The sequence below is a fragment of the Trichechus manatus genome, unplaced genomic scaffold (assembly GCF_000243295.1).
Source record: "Trichechus manatus latirostris isolate Lorelei unplaced genomic scaffold, TriManLat1.0 scaffold00005, whole genome shotgun sequence".
Lineage (NCBI taxonomy): Eukaryota > Metazoa > Chordata > Mammalia > Sirenia > Trichechidae > Trichechus > Trichechus manatus.
The window spans coordinates 26,520,127-26,544,475 of NW_004443941.1; the positions used below are offsets into that span (position 1 = coordinate 26,520,127).

Here is a 24,349-nt window from a genome sequence, read left to right on the forward strand (position 1 = left end):
AAAAAAAAAAAAAAAAAAAAAAACTGCATTGAACAAAATGTGAGGGAAAAACAGCTAGTGGTGATTCTGTTAACATGACAGAATTATATTTTTCTTCTTTTTTCCATTTTTCAATTGTTTTGTCATTTACAATAAAAATGCTAAATTTGTAAAACTCTGTAACTAACCTTTAAATTATGTAATTCTTCATTTATACATAAAAAAGAAATTCACCAGCTAGCATTTAATTCTGATTTAAGTTTCCAAGAAATAAGTCCTACAAAGATTTCTCAAAGAAATTTGAGGGTCTTCAAACTATGTCTCTGCTTTGTATTATATGCAGTAGATTCCCAAATATACAAAATTATAAAACTAAGGCTACACATTGCACATCACCATCATATTTAATTACTGTTTAGAAGACCATGATACTAAATGTAGGTGTAATGGTTAAGACAGCATGTCAACTTGGCTGGGCCATGATTCTCAGTGTTTTGACAGTCGTATAATGTTGTGATCACTTCCCTGTTGAGATTCGATATGTGATCACCCCCATGATGGGAACTGCTGTGAGTAGCGCCTGCTGATCTTGGGATTCATTGATCTTCGCAGCCTATGAGCAAGAGCCCTGCTCTCTGACCTGCCGATCTTGGGTTCGCCAGCCCCTCCAGCTACGTGAATCAGGAGAAGCCTCTATCCTGACCCATGGACTTGGGACATTCCAGCCTCTACAACCATGTGAGCCATTGCCTTGTTATAAATCTCTCTATATACATAAATATTAATATGCTCTGCTGGTTTTGCTTCTCTAGAAAACCCAGCCTAAGACAATAGGAATCTGATTTAGCCTCATAGTTTCTTATCTATCGAAGATTTAAAAGGATATTTATTTCTGTTTTCTTTGCATATTCCTTTTATCTCCAGATGAAAATTAATGAGCAATTTATGACACAGTATAATTCTAGGATTTATTGATCACATATTCAAAGACATCTAAGGATTGAATGTATAGGACAATTTTCCACACAGCATTTGTCTGGAGCCAGATTATTTTAAATGGTACTCAATTTTTTAATACAATGCTAAAAGCAATTACCACAAACTAAATCAGAGTATTACAAATGAAGATATTCCAACACAAAGACTTGAAGGATTTTGTTTAGATTGTCAATTGTTGGCTCATCCAAATTTTCTTCATTGTCCTCCATGGTGTGCCAGACTTCAGGGAAAGGAGATGGTATCAGATGAAGAACTGGAACACCTAACATGAAAGAACTGTTTGTAATAAATGCATATTTCCAACGAGTAAACTAGTAAGTATCATTCTTCAAGGAGAAGTCTGAGTGGGAGCTCTGTACCATATGAAGACAGATAATAACTCATCATCTTCCATGTACTTCGTTGTACCTTACCCTTGTACTCCAAAGACATTTATTCATTAAACAAGTATTGGTTAATTCAATAAATAATAATAAAGCACCTATGTACCAGGTCCTGTTCTGGGAGCTGAGGTTTCCTCAGGGAAAAGGGAAAGTCCTGCCCCTACGGAGCTTACATTCCAGTGGAGAAAGCAGCAAAAAAAAACATTAAACATAATTTTAGGAAGTTATAAGTGCTTATCAAGAATAAGAAAACAAGACAAGAGAATATAGAATGAGGCAGCAGACAGTAGGGTTGAGAGACGGTTATTTAAAGTTAGGGAAGGCCTCTTTGAGAATCCAACATTTGAACAGAGATATGAACTAAATGAGAAGTAAGCCATGCAAATATCTGGGAATGAGCAATCCAGGCAGCAGTAGTAGCAAGTGCAAAGGTCCTGAGAAAGGAGTGTGCTTGTCCTGCTTGAGAAAGGCCAAGCAAGGAGGCCAGTATGGTTGGATCAGAGCAATTGTTGGAGAGAGATGTAGGAGGTGAAATTGGAGAGCGAGAGCAGAGTCAGAAAATGGAGGTCTTTGTCAGTCATGGAAAGACTTTAGGTCTGATTCTGTATAATGGCAAGCCACTCAAGCTTTAAAGAAGAGAAGTAACACAACTTTATTAACATGTTTAAAAGTTAGCTCTAGGATCTATGCAAAGAATACGGCAACAGGAGTGAAAGCTGGAGGGCAATTGGGAGGCTACCGTAAGAATCCTTGGATTGATTTAGACTCACACCATCGCAACACCAAGGATATTGCTTCCTTATTGACCAGAAAACACCAGAGTAACACAAAGTGTAAGAATACAATCTAACTCAATGAAAGGATGTCAGGATATCAGTGGGATGTGAGCTTTCATAAATACTCTACATGTAGCAATAAATGTAAAGATGTCCTCAAAGATTTGGAATGTCTTGCATGAGATAATAAAAGTCATGGGATGACATAATGGATGATTTAACTAATAAATTAATTAAATGTAATGATTCCTCACACTTCTAGATTGTTGCAAAATAGGAGGAGTGGGAATTATTAGTAAGGCCCAGTGCTACGTATCAGTATCATACTTAAACACAACCTTGAAGACCTGAAACTGAATTGTGTGAGGTACAGATGTGCCCTTAATTTCAGAATTAATAATTAAGGACAACTCCCAGGTGTCTGAGCTGAGAAACTGGATAAGTGTAGACCATTCAGTGAGAAGAGGAAGACTGGAAGAGAAGCATTTACTTCCAGGCTCATGGTTCCTCCATATGAACGAACAATGGTGGACTCTGTCATCTCATTTGATAACCTGAAGGGAGAGGTCTATTAAGGGGAGGTTAAAGCATAAAATATTGCCTCTGAATCTTACCTGGAGACAGTAAAGATCAGGTGAAGGAGAGTCTATACTTCTTCTCTCACACTGAATTTGGCTTAAATACCTAACTTCTCATATACAGGCACACAATCAGAAAACCCACATAGTTGAAAGCTTGTGTTATAGTAGGAGATGTGTGCTTCTTTTATAATGATAGGTACTCATTAAAATTAATTTTCTTGTCTGCTTTTGGAACTTCTAAAATATCTTTAGATTGGTCTGGATCATTATAAATTCATTGTTGTTAATCTTTAAAAAAGGATTATCTTAGTGATTCAAAATTCACTCAGTTATTATTTATGTTTAACTCACTTCTAAAATTGAAATTGAAATTAGAGACCTGGAGAGTTTCACTACTGAAAAGAGTTACCTGATGGCACCAGAAGCTAAACAGGGTTTAGGACTAAGTCAAGACTGATAGCATTGATCTTAGTCTACTCTTTGTTTCTTTTTTTAATTTTTTGTGAAAATATACACAGCAAAGGCTACACCATTTCAACAAGTTCTATACATACAATTCAGTGATACTGTTTACATCTTCAAGCTGTGCAACCATGCTTGCTATCCTTTTCCAAATTATTCCACCACCATTAACGTAAAGTTGCTGCTCCCTAAGCTTCTCATCTAGCCTTTTGAGTTGCTGTTGTCAATTTGATCCCACATAGATAAATCTTTGAAAGAGCACAATGCTCAAGACAGACATACCTTACCAATTAGGCTAAACGGTTGTTTGGTTCAAAGCAGACTTCCGGGAGAAGTTTTGGTTTGAGGTTTAAGGTTTAAAGATTATCTCAGGGCAATAGTTTCAGGTGTTCATAATCTTGGTCTACTCTTAAAAAGTGGGTAAGTGACATTAGTGCCATAGTCTTGGAGTTTCAAAATGCACATAAATACAATAAATATAACAGGTAAAAAAATGTGCACACATGTACACACACCACACATTACCTCTTCTTAAAAATGGAATGTGGTCATCCTGAATCCCGCTGCTGTAATGATTACCCCGGAAATACAGCCTCTCCTGAGAGTGATGCTTGAGCAAACGCAATTCGTGGAGTTCACGTTCTGCAGATGACAATTGGACAGCAGATGAATATCTATCTTTATGTAATGAAGACTCAGGATGCATCTTTATGCAAGGAGTTTGAGATCTCAGCATATGAAGCCATCATTTTAAAAGCACTGTGTAGCAGTGAGCACAGCCACACCCATGACAACACCTGGGCTGACCTTGGCTGTGTACATTTTGGAGTAGTTCCAAGGAGAGAAGAGTCATACAAGGCTCTATCCTTATAGGTGAGAACCTCCTTAGAGGTAGAAGCTCAATAAAATAATGGAGAAATGGAGAATGAAAACAACAAGAAGAAAATGGGGGAAAAACACAAATGTAGATGCTTATAGGTAAGCGGTGATACAAGAAGAATGCCTCAAAAAGTGTTAAGCGTAAAAGGGGAATGCTCAACAGAATGGGTGTGAAGTACACCAAATGGCCCCTCCATGGGAAAGAGATACTTAGTTTGACCTGCATCAGTGGTTCTCAAGGTGTGGTCCATCCCAAGACCAGCAGCATCAGCATCACCTGAGAACTTGTTAGAAATGCAAATTATCTGGCCCCACCTCAGACCTACTGAATCAGAAACTCTGAAGGCAGGGCCCAGCAATCTGTAATATAACAAGCCCTCCAGGTGATTCTGATCCACTCAATTTGAGAACCGCTGGCCTATATTCCATCACTCTTGTCATTTTGTAACATATAACCCATGTTATGTGTTACAAAGAGTCCCTGGGGGGTGCAAACGGTTAGTGCACTTGGCTGCTAACTGAAAGGTTGGAAGTTCGAGTCCACCCAGAGGCACTTTGGAAGAAAAGCCTGGTGATCTACTTCTGAAAAATCAGTCACTAAAAATCCTAAGAAGACACATATCGGAGTTGACTCAATGGCAACTGGTAAGTGGTTTATCTGTTACAAGATGACAAGAGCTACCAAGAATGCTGTAAGACAACTGAATAAAAACGTCCCAGGAAATCTGGGTTTTTTAATTGATAAATGTTAAGGGTAGAACTAGAGCAACTAATTAGCAAACATATATAAAATTATTTTAAGAACATTGAGAGAGCCCCACAAAAACGATATTCCCTTGATTGCGAGCTATAACTCCTTTACCACAGGATACAACTTTTCCTTATAGAACTAGAGATATGGTTCAAAGTGTAAATACCACTAGGAATGCAGCACAATGGATTGAAATTGCATTAAAGTGCAAGTTACTGAGATCAGTTCATTTTGGTAGAGGAAACAGGGAAAGTGCACAAGATCCTTGAATGAAGGCCAAACTCAATTGCTTAAGGCCACTATCAAAGTAAGGAAAACATGCTGCAAGAAAGAGGCACAAGAAGTTCATATTAATAATACCACATTAGCAATTATTTCAAATTATGGATTAAAATTTCCAAAGATAAGCATTTGAGGTTGAAGTGGAAGTTTCTCTAGAAAAATTCTAGATCTGGATGTTGGCAGATTCTTAACTCATGGCAAAAGCATGAATTAAGATGGCAGTGCTTTTCCCATTGCTTAGAAGTAGCACAATTCTATTATGCTCCAAGAAGTTCATGTGTCTAGTAAGGCATTCCTAGCATGAAGTTCTTGCCTCAAAAGCAGGCCTTTTGGCCTAGATTCAATGATAAAGGTGGATCTCATTTTCATCTCCTACTGAGCCACTGTTTTTTCTTTGAAGGAGAGGGTTGGAGGTATGAAGGGGAAAAGTTATTATCCTTTTCCTTCTCCAAGTCCCAAGCCTCTCTCTTGAGCCATAGATATCTGTTTCTTGGCCTGGCCTGGTCTAGACTAGTCTACTCCCATTTATTTGACACCAAGCATTCCCTTAAATTGCTTTTGAAGGATCTGGCTTCCCCTCACATCCTGATCTCTCACCCATCCTCAAGCAAAAAAAAAACAAAGAGCTTTGGAATGTAGGCAGAGATGGTACCAGATTGAAAGGAAAATAATGTCTGGGTAAGGCAGAAGATAGAGGATGACAAAGACAGAGATGCAAGATAAATAAAAATGAAAGAATATCTTTTAGTATCATTATATGGATATAACATTCATCATTAGCCAACATGCTTTGGTGAACAAAGTTTTTCCTAGAAATGCATTCCACATGCTTCAAACAAGACTCTGGAAAAATATTTTCAGACCATTTCCAAGGATATGCAAATGTGAAATGGAGTATTTTACGTTTCCATTTCAAAGTGTGGTTCCATGCAGGAAAATAAAGTAAGCATACTAAAAGAGATGAACAGGAATAATTAACTAATCAATAAAGAAAAAAGCCAATAAAGTATGTTACATATTTAAATCATAAACTTTAAAATTTAGTATTTGTTAGTAGGACAAAACCGTATTTTACTCTTTAATACTAGTGGTGCTTACCAATTGCTTGAAGTCTATTAAACCATCTGGCAGAGTTTGGAAAAAAACTGAGAAATGTTGGGTTTGGAGCTCCAATTAAATCCAATAGTACCAGTAAATCCTAAGAGAGAAAATATATTGGTTAATTACTTATCACTTTTCATATTCATCATGGAGAAAAAAACAGTCAAAACTAACTGCATTTAATAATTGAGAATAACAAAGGGAAAGATGTATAAATGAACAAAAGGTTTAATAATATTGTAAGCTAGTTATTGTGGAGAATATTTTAATTCTTGCTTATGCGGTGTGAACAAATGATGAAGTAGAGATTCTTCATGTATGTAACCCCAAAAAGATATCACCACGGAGAAACTGGAATGGAGATATTTAGATGAATATTTCACATATAAACAAGAATACTATACTTTATTTTCAGATGGGAGTCCAAGCCTAGCTGATCTTCTATCCCATTCTAATTAGACAACAGCCTATAGGAGAGCACTTGGATGATGATTATTTATTCTTTATAGAAGCAAAAGAAAAAAATCCCTTGACTGGGGAGGAGATACATGACTATATGTCTCTGGACTTCAGTTTCCTTGTCTATCAAATAAGATCAAACTAGCTAGTCTCTAAAGGCCCCTTCTGTTTATAAACCTCTATAATTAGTTCAGTGTTCTTTAAATTCTTTGAGCCACTGACTGTTCTTGGAATCAGCCCTTGGAATTTCTCAGGGAGGAAAAACTGTATGTGTGTGTGTGTGTGTGTGTGTGTTTGTGTGTGTGTGTGTATATAATATATTTCTCCATAAAATATCAGCAGGCTTGAGGATCCCCTGAAAACTACCCTCTAGATTAAGAACTCCTGAATCATGTAAGTGAGATATTGTATGGGTAAATATCAAGCATAGGTCTGACACATAATACATAAGAGTTTGCAGTCTATGATCCTATAGACGTAGTATTATGAACTCATGAATGATACTTAAATACATTCATTATTTTTAAAAAAAAAAAAGACTTGTTTGAAATAGTAGCATATTCACAATGTTGAATAAGCTAAGAGTTTTATCCAGAAAAATTGGTCTTAACATCACTGTGCATTTCCATACTTAACTGATAAATAACTTTGTTTCTACTATTTATCGACCAGATCTCTTCTTCTCCTCTGAACCCTTTTTAACCATGGGGGGACAAGTGAATGAACGAAGGGCTAACCACATCCCCCTGACACATTATGAGCTGTCAATGGACTACTGGACAGAGAGAATGCCAACAAGAGGTGGGTTAGAGTCAAAGAAGGCTATTTGATATGGCCATTTGGACTCATAAATGGAGCTAAGAATGCAGTGAGGATCAGTGATGGGGCAAAGACAGGGATGCTTGGAGGGGTAAGGAATAGACTATCAGTTCACAAATGGGGTTTAAGAGCCAGGGATGGATGAGGGCATAAGATAAAGTCTCAAGGGTGGCATGAAGTTCCAAGGTGAGGTTGTGAGGGCTCAGGGACAGAGTAAAGGTCAAATATGAGAGGAGAGTCAGCATGGGGAGAGGATTCAGGGATGGGGTGAGGGATCAGAGATCAGGTGTGGTTCCAGGAATAGCGATAAAAATCAAGACTGAAAATGAGGCTGTTTCACCCATTATTTGGTAATAAGAGTAGAGTTTTGAGGCAGCATCAAAATGTCCCCACACCCATGCCAAAAATGCCACATCAAAATGTCATATATACACTAGAGTCACTATAACTCTTTGATGACACCAAGGACATTCTTTACTCCCATCCAGTACTATGTCCCATACCTACTCCATTCTCCAGGGCCCCAACACTCTCTCCACCTCTATACAGTGGTGGGGGAACATGCTCCATTGGACTAAACAGAATCCAATGTGTCCTGATCTGATTTTTCGTTTTTTACATCATTGTAATTAACCTCAGTCAAACATAGCTTCTAACCCCAAGTCATTCTTTTTAGCTCTGGGTTTCCTCAAAAACCCAACAACTGCCAAGGAATGTTCTATTATAAACACTCTGCTTCAAGAACGCCCTGGCATTTGTAGGTCTTTACTTGGCTTAAGAAGACTCTCCCTATGAGGCAAAGCCTGCAGCTGCAGTGCCACGGAAATTAGCCAGACTAACTATGCCTTGCAGTTTGTTGGTCCTTGTTGCTCCAGGTGGGTGCAGGGTTGATGCCATCTTTGAAGCTAAGTGCCGAGACCCATACAGAGAATCCTGAGGGGACCAGTGAAGGAAAGCCTCTTCTCCATCAAAGAAAATCAGCTGAAGTGAGAGATCTGGCTTAGAGTCTGAAACATTCTGGTAAAAAAGAATAATAAAAAGTTAGCAAACATGTTGTGATGATTAAAAAATTATGTGCTTTCCTACTAACTGTGCAAAAAATATAAATATATCATGAAGGAAGATACCAAAGCAAGTGAAATATGCCAAAATTTACCTCTCATCACTTCCTCTCAAAATCATCACACCTCCCACAGTCTCTACCCATATAAATCTCACCTCCTCCCACTCCCTCTGAAAATAGAAGTCTTACATTTTTTTTCTGACTCCTCAGAGAAATCTGAAACTATGTAAAGACTATGGTGGACGCTGTGGTGCACCACCTAGTTCCCCTTCGGAAGGACTTGTTGGTCCTTCCTAACAAGAAAGCCTTCAGCTGTGGGCTTCACAAATGCCTCAGGCTTCACCCTTCCGGAGTGTCCTACATCCAATGACTGATGTACACAGGTAGTGTGGGCTACTCTAAAAAACCATTCCACCTCCAGAGCTCCCTGGGGTTGGCTGAGGCTGTTGTTGAGCTTGCATCAAAGCTCTACTTCTCTCTGCCCAATCCCTTTTCCTTTCCTTCTCTTCCACAGGAGTTGATCCCAAGGCCAATCTCTAATAAATGGTCTGATGCTAAACTCCATCTCAGAGTGTGCTTCCCAGGGAACCCAATCTGAAACGACTGCAATCTTCCGCCTTTCTTGCGTCTCACCTTATTTAAGCCTGCAGTTTTTTGTTTGCTTACAGCCTAGGTTCAAGGATCTGCCTTAGAAATGGTAAAGCAACATGAAGAATAATAAATTATAGCCCCTGTCCTAAAGGAACCTACACTTTAGTTGGATTACAGAGAGATAAGGTAAATATATGAGACAACAAAATGTGCAATGGTCACAAATGTAACACAAAAGTCCCGTGGAAATTGGTGGAATGAGAGATCAGATCCTTGGATGCCAAGGATGGTGTTATGAAAGAGGCAGTACTTGCATGGAACTTAGAAAAGTGAGTAGGATTCTGACTGATTTCATGCAGTCCACTCTCTGACGACACCTCTCAACCTTCCAGATTAGTCTTGCTGGTATTTTAACCCCCATAATCCTTCAACCCCACTGGAATCTCTGATCTATTGAATCTCTCACCTTTGCCAGTCCTTCACCCCCATGATGTCCTTCCTTCTTTCCTTATTCAGTTTAAATTCCAGAGCCAATCATTCTAATCACTCCCTTGCATATACCCTCAACTCCTTTGCCTCTCTCTGTCTTAGTTAAACTCACATGACAAAAATATATCCTTGTTTAAATCCAACTCTCTGCCCAGTTTGTGCCTGCCTAGCTGGAAAAAAATATACAACCACACCGACTGGCCTCAGTTAAAATTCATGAGCATAAACCTCAAGTTGGCCTTTAGTGCTCATTACAGTCACACAGTATTTTCTTATGGACTGAAAAATATTCAAGTATTAAAACTCCCACCACCACTCTACTCATCGACCAGCAGCAGCACCCCTTACTCTACCTTCCTGCCTGCTAGCATGCTGACTGTCATGTTCATATCAGATGCCAGTCTCTCCATCTGTGCACTACATCCTACCCCCAATCATCTCCTCAAGGGTGTCACTCCAGCATTTCCACCATTTCCACATACATCATCAATTTTTCTATTTCTGCTGGATAATTCCCATCAGCCTCTTATTATTTCTCTCATCTTAAATTTTTTTTCAATCCACTTTCTCCACCAACTATTGACTCATTTTTTAATCCTCTTTATAGCAAAACTTCCTTAAATAGTTGTTTATTTGCACTGTATCCAATTCTTCTTCTTAAACCTACTTCCTCACCAGTAGGCTTCATCCCTACCGCGCCAATGAAACTGCCCTTGTCAAGGTCACCACCACATTGCTGAGCCTAAAGGTCAATTCTCAGTCTTCATATTTCTTGACTTATCATCAACATTTGATATAGTTGGTCATTTCTTCCTTCTTGATGCACTTCCATCATTTGGCTCCTAGGACACCACATTCTATTGGTTTCCTCTTACCTCAGTCAGCTTTGATGGTTTCATTTATCTCCCTTACCTCTTAATGCTAGAGAGACTCGGGGCTTGGACCTTAGTTCTCGTCTCTTCTCTGTTACACTAGCTCTCTTAATGATCTCATCACTCTTGAGGCTTAAAGCACTATATACAGCAAAAATGCCAAAAAATGTATCACCAGCCCTGACCTCACTCTTGACTTTCAGACCTCTATACTCAGTTGCCAAATCAACATCTCCACTCAGATGTCTAATAGACATCTCAAACATAACATATCCAAAACTCAACTCCTGATGCTCCTCCTGAAACGTGCTCTGCCACAGTCTTCTCCAACTAAACTGATGGCAATACCACCCTTACAGTTACTCAGACCAAAAACACTGGAGTCATCCTTGTCTCTCTCTCTCTCTTCCTCTCCCTCTCCCTCTCCCTCTCCCTCTCTCCCCCTACACACACACCATATCCAATTCATCCTGCCTCTGTAAACCAATTTCCCACTTCTCACCACACATCTCTCCCAACATCATGAGCAAGTATGTGCCTCTCTCACCTTGGTCCACATAATTGCTCTTACCTATAGTTCCTCCCTTTTTCCCTTCAGCTATATAAATCTTACCCATCCTTCAAGGACCATTTCAAGTACAACTAGGATGACGAACCATCCTGTTTGCCCAGGACTTTCTTGACTTCAGCACTGAAAATCCTATGTCTGGGAAACTCATCAGTCCCAGGCAAAGTGGGATAGTTTGTCACCCTAAGTACAACTTCCTCCAGGAAGCTGCTGATCTCTTTTTTTTTTATCTGAATTCCTAGACTCAAACGATATTTTCTGAATATTCACTATATTTCAGAGACCCTGTTAGTTGCTTTTAAATATAATCTATCACCTTGGAAGATAACTGGGGTTTAGTAAACACAGCACTGGACTTGCATTTGAGAAACTTGGCTGCAATTCCAACTGTACTATTTGCTAGCTGCATGACTTCAAAAGGTCATACAACCTCTTATTTTCTTCATCTATAAAGCGAAAATGATGATACTTCTCACATAGGATTGTTGTGATGCTTAAATTATTGTTGTTGTTAGCTGCCATTGAGTTAATTCTGACTCATGGTGACCCCACATGTGTAGAGTAGAACTGCTCCATAGGGTCTTTAAGGCTGTGACCTTTCAGAAGCAGATCACTAGGCCTCTTTTCCAAGGTGCCTCTGGGTGCATTTGAACTGTCAATCTTTCAGTTAGTAGTTGAGCACTTAACCATTTGCACCACCCAGGTATTCTGATGCTTGTACCTTTAATTTTTACCAGACTATTTAGCACTTATGCTAAATTTGTATTTATATTGTATTTATTTTATTTTTATTACAATAATTCATGCACTTGGTTTTAAAGTGTTAAAAGCTAATAATAATAATAAATAGTAATATCCTCTATTCTACCTGTACCCTACCCTATCCTTCTCCCTAGATGCAACCGCTTTAAACTTTTAGCTATTTCATTGGTATTTATATTTACCCCCCTAATTTCTAAATAATATATTATTATCTCTTAATGTATCAATTTTAGACCTTATCTATTAACTTCCTATTATGGCAGATGAGAATTTTATCTCCCTTACACAGATTTCCCTTTCTCTTCTGTTTAATTATACATCAAAGTTTTTGTAAAATGCATATTCTGTATTTTCAATATTATGTGAATGTTAATATTGTTTATCACTGAGTGTCTTAGTTATCTAGTGCTGCTTTAACAGAAATACTACAAATGGATGGCTTTAACAAAGAAAAATTTATTCTCTCATGGTCCAGTAGGCTACAAGTCCAAATTCAGGGTGTCAGCTCCAGGAGAAGGTTTTCTCTCTCTGTCAGCTCTGGAGGAAGGTCCTTGTGATGCATCACGCTTCCCTTGGTCTGGGAGCATCTCAGCTCAGGAACCTCAGGTCCAAAGGACGCGCTCTGCTCCCAGCACTGCTTTCTTGGTGGTATGAGGTTCCCATGCATCTCCGCTCACTTCTCTCTTTTATATCTCAAAAGAGATTGGCTTAAGACGCTATCCAATCTTGTAGACATCATCAGTATAACCTCATCATAGAGATAGAGTTTACAACACATAAGGAAATCACATCAGATTACACAGTCCTACAATACTGGGAATCATGACCTAGCCAAGCTGACAGATATTTTTGGGGAACACAATTCAATCCATGACACTGAGTCAAGTACACTGTGATTAAATTTGCTTTCTTGAATTTTTTTTTTACTTTCTGGAATGGATAATTGCCTCTCTTTTTCATTTGCTTAGATTTCTTTGAATAATGCCAGTCAATACAATTTACTATGTGGTCAAACTTTTCAAACTACAGCATGTTTCTTTTGGGTTTTTTTTTTTTAAATATATCTTACTGTGCTTTAGGTAAATGTTTACAGAGCAAAATAGTTTCCCATTCAACAATTTGTACACAGAATGTTCCAGGACATTGGTCTCAGTCCCCTCAATGTGTCAATACTCTCCCCACTTCTGCCCTGAGTTCCCCATTACCTTTTGTCTGTTTTTCCTACCTGTTCCTGTCTTCTCATCTTTGCTTTTGGGTAGATTTTGCCCTTTCAGTTTCATAGAATTAACCATTCTAAGGTGCTCGTTCCTCTCAGGTGTTGCTGTTTATTTTGTAGGCTGAAAGGTGGTCTCTAGGAATGGCTTCAGTTCCATGTTAGAAGGGTGTCTTAGAGCCATAGTCTCCAGGGTTCCTCCAGTTACTATCAGTCCAGTAAGTCTGATCTTTTTTTGTGAATTTGATTTTTCGTTCTACATTTTTCTCCCACTCTGCACAGGACCCTCTCTTGTGATCCTGGTCAGAGTGGTCAGTAGTGGTTGCTGGTCACCATCTAGTTCTTCTGGTCTCAGGGTCACATAGGCTGTGGTTCATGTGGTCCATTAGTCCTTTGGACTAATTGCTCCCTTGAGTCTTCGGTTTTCTCCACTCTCCTTTGCTCCAGCCAGAATGAAACCAAAGTTGTTATGTTTGTTTGTTTTTATGGATCCATCCATCCTGGAACCCTCCTCTACTTGCTGCAGCCTGGACTGATTCCTCCCTCCAGTCCAAGAGAGACTCCCAGCACCATTCGAGTCATCATCCTAGGATGCACCATCATCCTGGGGATTCCTTCAGCCTCTCCTGCATTGGATCGCCAGTGACCTGGATGCCATCACTATCTCTTCCTTGACTGAATCTTTGATTTTGTTGGAGCATATCTTTAAGTAACTTCTGAGAAAGAAATACTGCATGAGAGTAAAATTTTTTGAGAGTTTGCATGTCTGAAAATGTCTTCATTCTAGTCTCATATTGATTTGGCCAGGTATGAGAATGGACTTAGGAGTTAAAATTGAAACCATTATCCCCTGTCCTTAAGTACAAAGAATGTGACCAGCTGGAACAACAAGTACTCACAAGAACACATTAACTGGGCCCTGAGGTATAAAAACAATAGCTAGGACAATCTTGGGAAACATCTTTTAGGAAACCTTTCACATAAACAAATACTTAGAGCACAAAAGACCCACATATTTTCCACTTAAATCTTTTTCTATCAGCATAGTAAGATTTGTTGGACCAATGAAGACCCTCCTGAGTGTCATTAGTGAAACTTTTACCAATGATTATTAAGAAAGACAATTCATAATGATGATTCTGTAACACTCCTTGGACTCGGACAGACACAGCTCTGGCAGCACACTTTTCCATTGCCCCCTTTTGCCTATAACTTTGTGATTTTACCCTAGGACAGAACTCTAGGTTGCAAATTATTTACATATAAAATGCTTAAGGCACAATTTCCTTGTTTTCTAGCTCCCAGGGTTTCTACTGAGAAGTCCAATGTCATTCTCATTCCCATACTTTCTACATGACCTATTGGAATTCCTGGGATGACCCTCCAGAAGTAATGACCATCTCCTTCATTTAATCCTCTTTCTACAAAAGATATTTCTTCTACTTTAGTATTTGCATTAAGCAAAGGGCAGAGTGGGCAAATTCCACCTCTGTTGCTAAGTGTGCGGTAAGGATCAACATGAATCCAATCCCCAAATTATGGGGATGGATCCAGTCCTCATCTTCCCACTTCTGCAATCTTGTCTCCAGATCTATGACCCTAGCCACCAGAACAGGGTCAGAGCTCACAAGTTAGAAGGAAACTTCCTTCAGACTGCCATACAGGCAGACGCCAGCCCCTGCCAGCTCTCACTGCTCTTATGGGTTTGTTAATTCACTGGAACAACTCACAGAATCTCACAGAGAGTATACCAAACTTATGACTACAGCTTTATTACAACCAAAAAGGATACAAATGAAGGGATGCATAGGACAAGGTCTGGGAGGAGTCTCAGCACAGAGTTCCCATGTCCCAAAGGGGACATGCTATCCTCTCCTGTGCACGGGCACCAACCAGGGATTTTACTGGCCTCACCAGGTGACCATGATATCATGCCTTGTGAGACTTAATCAGCATCAGGCAACCAGGTGGTCCCTCTTAGTCTGGTCAGTTTCTGTTCATTAGCCTTAGGTGTTGGTCCAGCTCAAAAGAACTGAGAACAAAGGCCAAATAGCTCATTGCCAGGTGAGTCGTCACTTCACAGTATCCAACTATTTTACTGATTTTATTTCAGTTTTGAAAATTATATTTTTAATTTCCAAGAGCTCTTTCTCATTCTGTGATTGTTCTTTTATTGTAACTTTCATTTTCTTTTTTCTTTTTTTTTTGTAGATATAACTTCTCTCTCTCAGATGACATTAAAAATAGTATACTTAAAGTTTTCTACTGCTCCTCATATTCCATTTCTCCTGAGTTCCATCTTTAATTTGCATTACTTGTTTTGGGTTCTTTCTTTCCTGATGGAGACTGTCCTCAAATGTCTGGTCATCCTTGTGTTCATTCATATTAAAGAATAATGTGCTGAAAGGGCTGATTGGAGACACAAATTGGTATATTCCACTGTAGGAAATTCAAGTGCCCAGTCAGCGTTTTCACTGAGGACTCCCAAATGTCTGTGGGTCTTCCCCCTGAGGTGGTTCACATTCTCCAAAGAAGGGTCCTCAGTTACCTATCTAATAGGTAAAGCTGGTCGCTGGCTTTCTAATGTTGGAAACAGGAAAAAGATCGGGTGTCTCACTGTTCAACATTTACACTTTTCTAATGTCCTTGGTTTCCATGGGACACCCTTCATAACTGCCCTCCTGTATACGTGGTGTCTCCAAGTCCAGAATCTCCCTGGTTCTATCTCTCCAGAAAATATTCTTCCATCTGCAAGAGTATAATTGGAGTCTACCTGCCTGGTGTGAAGGTCACATCACACCAGTTGCCACTGATTCGATTCCAACTCATGGAAACCCATTTGCGTCTGAGTAGAACTGTGCTCAAAGGGTTTGCAATGGCTGATTTTTCAGAAGTACATCGCCAGGCCTTTCTTCCATAGCACATCTGGGTGGACTCAAACCTTCAACCTTTTTGGTTAGTATCCAAATGTGTTAACCATTTGCACCACCCAGGGACGAACCCGTTGCCGTCGAGTTGATTCCAACTCATAGCAATCCTACAGGACAGAGTAGAATTGTCCCATAGGGTTCCCAAGGAGCAGCTGGTGGATTCGAACTGCCGACCTTTTGATGAGCAGCCAAACTCTTAACCACCATGCCACCAGGGCTCCACCCAGGGACTAAGGACCTATATAGCTAAGTACTCCTTCTAAACCAAAAAAACCATTGTTGTCGAGTCAATTCTGATACAAACTCAAAAATAATCCCCACCCCAGCCCCCTGTCTCACCTCTGCCTTTCTCAGCATCTGGTATCTCCAACCACTAAGTCTTTCCAAGAGTTTGTCAGAGGACCAGCTTACTTCTTCCATTTACTCCCCTCTCCAGGGAGTGTGGCTTCTCTCTGCCCTCATATGGCATTTGCCATTTTTCCACCCATCTCTGTCTTCATATTGTGGTTCCTGTTAACAAATGTCTCCTAGTTTCATCAAAGATAAGAGATTTCCTGATTATTTTAGAGTGGCTTCATAATAAGGATAAAAATGTCTCTATAAACCAAAAACTAAAAGTTATTTTTGTATGCTAATCATTTCAATTGTCTTAATACTTTTCCTTAATTAGACCACAGGAAAAGGACAGTTGATTATACTTTGAATCTCCCACACTCCTGACAGCATTAAGCACAGAATGTGTTTGTCTGTGTAACAGATATTCACTCAGGGTTTAATAAACATTAAACAATTACACAGATTTTCTAATTAGCAAAATCATTTCTAAGGAGTAAGGTGCATACTTCAGTTGAGACATTCTAAGCTTCCAGTTGTTTGCAGGGCCTTGACAGTTTTCAAGGTTCTAGCTCCCAATCAGACAGCATAATAACAGAACAGGTAGACAGAATGAGACTGCTTGGGACCACAGACATTCTGTTTATGACCAGAGAAGAGGCAAAAAGGTTCATTTTCATCTTCTGCTGGCTTGACAGCAGTGGCACCACTAGGGTTGGTGTCACCCAGTGCATTAACTCATGGTGTCACCCCCACCATAGACCTCCTCCTGTACTAGACCATATAGAATATTTAATAATGTTTTTCGTACTAATGTTACTCTTAAATTATAATTCCTGTGTATCACTCCTTCTTTTCCTTTAATTACTACTTCATACTCAAAAAAGTTATTGATACAGGTTCACAAATACTGATTACCACAATCTTGTAGCTAAAACACCAGAAAATTTGACAAAATCAGCCACTATAAAAACACCAGCAGCAACAAAAACAACAATACTTGCTTGTAGTGCATGCAGATGAAGCCACATGATTCAAAGGGTCATTGTAACTGGATAACAATGACAGCTCTGACCGAAGAGCATTAGAAGGTTCACAAAATAAATTAGCATAGAGTTTTAGCCTGGTAGGTATATTGATACATGTAAGCTGGGCTTACAAAAATGTTTTTGTTGTTATAATTAATTACAGGGATATTTTTATTAAAGGTAATAAATTTCAGCTGAAACACTGCACAAAAATTTTATAGACAGTCAGTTTGGTGTCAACCCCTCTGGCAGTATCACCCAGTGAAGTCCGCACCCTCTGTACCCCTCCAGTGATGCCACTGCTTGACCGTACAGGTGCCTCATTGAAATTTCAACAGCCGGTGACTCCAATACTCAGTGCGATGATTTACTCCCACTCTTCTGTCTCAGCATCAGTTCATTTAGACAGGACTGGACTGTTGTGGACACTAATACTGAGTCCCATGAGGTAACCTGCTATTTTTGCTTCTTTTCAGAATTGGCAGAAAAGTAATCATAGCCTTCAATTTCTGGTAACTCAGCCAATTACTTTGGACCTAGGATATTCTGTGTAGCCTGATTTGGGAAGGTCTTCCAATCCCAGTTAGCAATGTTCACATACTCAGTGAAGTGTCTGCAGTCTTTCTCCACCCAAGACTGTACCTGTTAGTGCCAAAAAAATAAACTGTAAAATAGCACCCCAAACTCTGGCTGAAACCAACATTCGTGTATCATTCTGGATCTATGGGCCAGCTGGGAGACAACTGACTAGGCTGAGTTCTGCCAGGGCAGGTCTTCTTCACCCTGCAGTCAGCAAGCTTGGCTCTGCTCCCCATGTCTCTTGTCCTCCTGGGACTTGAGGGCAAACCAGTGTGTCATCTTCTCCGGGTGATGGCAGAAGCACAAGAAAGCAAGCCCAACGGCACAAGCACATTTCCAGCCTTTGCTTGAATCACATCTACTAATATCCCATCGGCCAAAGCAAATCAAATAACCAAGTCCAGAGTCAAAAGACATGGAAGTACAACCGGCTACAGTGGAAGAGCACAGAAAAGCCATAAAGTAAAGGATACGAATGTACAATTATAATCTTATTACTGGCTTGGGGAGGGGGCTGCAAAGAGTTTGAACGATAATTCAGTCTATACGCAGCCCTCTCCCAAAGCACTTTACACCATCACCTCCCCAATCCATGACAGGTGAATAAACTTAAAATAACTCTTTAATACAAATTTAAAGTCCGACCAGAAGAGTAAATCCAAAACTCTTGAATTTTGCATTCAAAACCAGTATTTTCTTTAATTCTCCACATCACTATTTCTATTAAGAATAATTAAGATAATGTGCATGTTGATTTGAGTTTTTAATGGAGATCATTGCCCAACAACTCATTCAGTCCTTTCTATTTCAGGTCACCAAAAGTTCCACCTATATGGAACCAGGTAAAGAGCTCTCCAAGAGAAAACCTACTCACTACACAAAACTATACCTTTAAGTTAGGCTTCATTTCACACCCTTATACTAGAAATGTTATTGTTGTTAGTTACCATCGAGTAAGCTCCAACTCATGGCAACCCCATGTACAACAGAATAAAACATTGCCCTGCCCTTCGCTATCTCACAATCATTCATATGCTCAAGTCCATTGCTGCAGTCATTCTGTACTTCAATTGCCTTCCAACCTAAGGGACACATCATCCAGCAAGATATTGGACAATTTTCTGTTGTGATCCACAGGGTTTTCATTGGCTAATTTCCAGAAGTAGATCTCCAGGCCTTTCTTCCTAGTCTGTCTTACTCTGCAGTTCCACTGAAACCTGTCCACCATGGGTGACCCTGCTGGTATTTGAAATACTGGTGTTCTAGCTCCCAGCATCATAGCAACACGCAAGCCACCACATTACGACAAACTGATGGATGGGTGGTGGATACTAGAAATATAAATATGTAAAATTACACTTTTATATCAGCTTCTGAACTTCCTCATTCAATTGCTAGGGGAAGGTGCTAGTTAAAAGCAGGGGCAGAGCATGGGACAAAGACCTTATAGAAGGTTCAGAAAAACAAAACAAAATTAAACAGTGAAAAGGATACTGAGAGGTTATAAACAATTCTGGCTTTCTTCAAGTTCTGCATATCGAGTAAAAATAGAACCAAATATCTCTATTACTTCCATTACAAGATAAACCTTTTACTTCTTTACACCATTGTATCAAAGGCTAGACTCTTCATAAAGCTCTCAGGAAAAAAATATTGCCTGTGAACAAAGTTTTTTTTTGCTTTGTTGTGTTTACTTGGGTTATGAGTGATATCAGAACAAAAGGTCTTCATCTAGTTTAGCACTTTTCTCCAATATACCCCTAAGAACACAGAGACATAACATCTGAGAGTCCCAGAAGTACTTTGTGCTGAGTGCATAACAAAAGCTCTGCTATGCTACATAAAACTGAGCGGAGATTCACAGATAATAACAATAATGCATTTCTGCTTCATGCTTTTCATCTTGATATGTCTGAATTACCCACTTTCTACTTAGGAACCACTTTGCTGTAACCCTCTCCCCCCAGCTCAAGAGCCACCATCTCTCCAATCAGAAGGTCGTGATGTGTTTCAAGGCTGTAAAAACAAGAATAAACATAGTTCTCATATACATGCCTGTACTAACCTTCCAAGGAGCCCTGGCGGCTCAGTGGTTAAAGCACTTGGCTGCTAACCAAAAGGTTAGCGGTTCAAACACACCAGCCTCTCTGTGGAAGAAAGACGTGGCAGTCTGCTTCCGTAAAGATTACAGCCTTGGAAACCCTATGAGACAGTTCTCCTCTGTCCTATAGGGTCGCTATGAGTAGGAGTGTACTTGACTGCAGTGGGTTTGTTTTTTGGGTTTTTTTTGTATCAGTCTTCCACCTTCTTCGTGTTTCCCAAAGACTGCATTTAACATAATGAATACTCAAAACTAAGAAATCAGATCCCATTTAATGAGTGTACTGTCATGCATCTTTGGTTTATTGCCAATGGTTGAAATTTCAAATAATGCAACCTTCCAATTAATATTCATTCAACCTCATATCATTTTGTAGCAAATTAGTACAAAATGTACCTGAAGTCTCCATTTCTAAATGGCCTACCCACTCCCCCAAGGAATCTAGAATTCACTTTGAGTCACTTCTAATGTATCTTATCCCGGGAATCAACAAGAGGAAAACAGATACCTTCAGGGTAAGGAGCTGTTTGTCTAAGGCTCGGGCAAGTTCCAGCATCATTGCGCATGGCACGGCTGAATCAGTGGCTCCCACAAACACCTTGTTGTCCCAGTGGGGAAAATACTTGGAGTCATAGTGGCAGGCGAGGACCAAGTGTCGTTTAGCAGTGGGATTGTGGGTACTGATGATATTTGAGAACGACCGGTACCCATAGGGTGTCTGACTTAAGAAGGTGTCTACTTCCAAGACCCAGTCCGCTTGAAGTCTCTGAATCCGCTTCATGATGTGCTGATCAAAATCAAAACAAAAAACAATAGTTAAGAACTGGACAGACAGTTTTCATTTGTTAGGTATGTTTTTAAGTTTATGTGATACCTTTCAAATCAAAAATGCAATGCATGCTTATTGTACTAATAGCAAAGATGTTTAAAGGAAAAGCTAATCCTTTTTCTCACCTAAACTTCCCCCTACCTATCAGTCTCAGCCCCTGGATTACCAATGTTAATAATCTGATGTGTATCTTTCCACATCTTTCTCCTTGCTTATATGAACATAGTTGGCAGAGAAATGTATGTTTTTATATGACTGTTGTGTTGTAAGTCCCTGGGTGGCACAGTTTGCGCTCAACTACTCAAGGTTGGCAGTTGGAACCCACCCAGCGGCACCATGGAAGAAAGGCTTGGTGATCTGCTTCCATAAAAATTACAGCAAAGAAAACACTATGGAACAGTTCTACTCTGTAACACATCGGGTCGCCATGAGTTAGGATCAACTCGATGGCCAGAGGTTTTGGTTGTTATAAGCTCCCATTGAGTCAGACCCCAATTCATGGCAACCCCATGCACAATAAAAAACCACTGTGCTCTATAGGGTTTTCACTGGCTGATTTTCAGAAGTAGATAACCAGGCCTTTCTTCCTAGTCCATTTGAGTCTGTTAGCTCCACTGAAACCTGTTCAGCAGCATAGCAACACGTAAGCCACCACTGACAGACAGTGGTGCACACGAGGTGCATTGGCTGGCAATTGAACCTACTTTACAAATTACTCTGCCCTTTGCTTTCCTCATTTAACAATTTATTATGGATATTTCTACAAGTTAGGAGATAGAGACCCAGTTCACTATGTATTAAAGTCCACTTTTAACATTTCTAGGAGTCTAAGAAGGAAAGTTTGAGAAATCAGATACATCAGGGTCCTACAGATCTCAACTTCCACTAAGCTCTTCAAAAGCCAGGACTGCATGTGGTAGTTATTTTGTCTCAAATGCAGAGCATTCGCCACAACTCCAGCAAATACTCCTAATGCAATAAACACTAACAAAAGAGACTGACCCTCAGCTGTCAAGGATAATGTAGAAAGAACCCCATAAAAAGGAGATGGTTGGGGGATATTTGAGGTCTTTTGCTCACTCTAAGTATCAGTGAGCTACTAACTCTGAACCTAATGACCACAGCAGGGAGTTTTCCTCTGCACCCAAGGCTGGTCCAGACCAACTGTGAATGCTGGTACAAATAAAAAGGAATCGATTTCCCCATCTCACCCAGCCACCCTGGCCTTAACGGGCAACGCAGTGACTGATGGGATAAAGAAGCACCACTCAGGGACTGGAATTGTGTCCTTCAAGAACCTACAATTTGTGGTGTGAGAAATGACAGCTAAGTTTATTGTCCTTATTTTCCCTTTGTTTGCCTCATTTTTCTCACCACATTCCATTTATTTTATTTTAAATTATTGTATACATCTTTGTATGTTGCCTTAAAAAAATTTTTTTTAATTTTATTTTTCAAAAAGTCAAACAAGAAACCAACCATCAAAATAACTGGCCATTTGTTCCTCAGTTAATCCAGTGAGGATGAATCTTGAAATGATAAATGAATAACTGAAAAGGAACAGGATTTTCCCCCCAAGGAAATACAGGATTTTCTAGCCTAGCCACATCTCGTGTGGCCTGACACTCGTTAATGTGACAGGACACGTAGGCAAAGGCCCTGGGAAAACTGTGGCAGGAAGCTTGCAGGGAGAGAGGAGCTTAGTCAGGGTGAATACCGATTCCACAGTCAATCCTGCAAAAGCCAGAATAAACAAACAATTCCCCAGCTATTCACTCCCTGCTCTCTGTAGTGAAGTGGACTTTGGCCTAAATATGCACGTATACACAGTATCTTACAGAGAAAATATTGAAGTTGTCAAGGATATTTTACTTGGATCCACAATTAACACCCATGGAAGCAACAGTCAAGAAATCAAATCTGCTGCAAAAGACCTCTTTCAAATGTTAAAAAGCAAAGACGTCACCTTCAAGACTAAAGTTCACCTGATCTAAATCATGGTATTTTCAATTGCCTCATATGCAAGCGAAAGCCGGATGAGGAATAGGGAAGACCGAAGATGAATTGATGCCTTTGAATTATGGTGCTGGCGAAGAATATTGAATACACCACGAACTGGCAGAAGAATGAATAAATCTGTCTTCGAAGAAGTACAGCCAGAATGTTCCTTAGAAGTGACGAAGGCGACACTTCATCTTACGTACTTTGGACGTGTTACTAGGAGGGACCAGTACCTGGAGGACATCATGCTTGGTAAAGTAAAGGGTCAGCAAAAAAAAAGGAAGACCCTCAACAAGATGGAGTAGAGGGTCAGCAAAAAAGAAGAAGACCCTCAATGAGATGGATTGACACAGTGGCTGCAACAATGGGCTCAAACAATTGTGAGGATAGTACAGGACTGGGGGATGTTTCATTCTGTTGTACATGGGGCCCCTACGAGTCGGAACCGACTTGACAGCACCTAACAACAACAACACACAGTACCTTATCTTTTCTATTACAGCTTTACAGGTTGTCTTTTCTATCATATTTTAAAAAAAAAAAAGTCTAGAACCTTCTTGAAATTAGCCTTCATATCTCATTTATTTTGTTATTCTCTACAATTCTTAGTGCTGTGCTCACAATAGGCTATCAGTAAATATGGGTTGATTGGTACTAATAAGTTGTTTTCAATGAGAATATATAAAATTATATGATACAGACAGAATATAAGTAGTTGGAATAGAAAGAGATTACTGTGCATCTAAGATACACTTTTTAACAGAATATTAAAATGAGTTATCCCCAGGCTGAAAAAAGGAGGTCATCTTAAAAAAGGAAAAAAAGCAAGCATATGCTCCAGAACATCTGGTATCCAGATGATAAACTGCTCCATAAAATGACTTCTGCAACACCAACAGCAGTCTGCAAGCTCACAGAGTGAAGTGGGATTTAAGAGATGTTATCTGTTAGCGCTGCTCAACTGCAGGCATGCTCTCATACAAAAATTCGTTTCTCAAATTCTAAACAGGTCTTGGTCATAATTTCTGCTGTGTACATTGACACAAAAATTCACAAAAGAATCAGCAAATGCCCCAAGAGGAGTTCTCCTTGAAGTAAACTTTTTTCAGCGTAAATTTTTTTAAAACTTAGCAACTACTTCCTTTATCAACAATCAAATTGACTGCATAATCCAATTAGGTCACCAATAACCCTCGTTGTTGTGTTTTTGGTTTTAAGACTCAGTCTGCAAGTTCCCACTACAATTCTCTAGAGTTGGCTCCAAAAACTACTGCTCTTATCACTAGAATATCCCTAAGGAGAGAGTGCTTGGCTGTGACCTCCTTCTGACATAAGAGTTTAAAGCAGCTGGACTTCCCCAACTCCAAGCAGCAAAGTCTGAGCCCTCCAGGGGCGGTAAATGCATTTTCAAACATAGACTGTATACCTTGGATTACTATGCATCTGTTTGTTTGTTTTTTAATGGGAATAGGAAAGAGAGAGTTGGAGACAGATGAAGACAGAGTTTGATCAAGAATGA

General features: G+C 39.6%; 1 protein-coding gene across 1 annotated transcript in view; it reads right to left on the bottom strand.

Annotated features, from left to right (window-relative positions):
- Positions 1-928: 928 nt before the first annotated feature.
- QPCT (glutaminyl-peptide cyclotransferase) overlaps positions 929-24,349 on the bottom strand; it is a 57,165-nt gene continuing 33,744 nt past the window's right edge. Inside the window, exons 3-7 of the mRNA XM_004369553.2 lie at positions 20,509-20,787; positions 8,312-8,488; positions 6,191-6,290; positions 3,706-3,822; positions 929-1,240 (exon numbers count right to left, since the gene is read on the bottom strand). Coding sequence (XP_004369610.1) covers positions 1,095-1,240; positions 3,706-3,822; positions 6,191-6,290; positions 8,312-8,488; positions 20,509-20,787 — 819 coding nt within the window. The 3' untranslated portion in view covers positions 929-1,094. The remainder of the gene's footprint in view (positions 1,241-3,705; positions 3,823-6,190; positions 6,291-8,311; positions 8,489-20,508; positions 20,788-24,349) is intronic.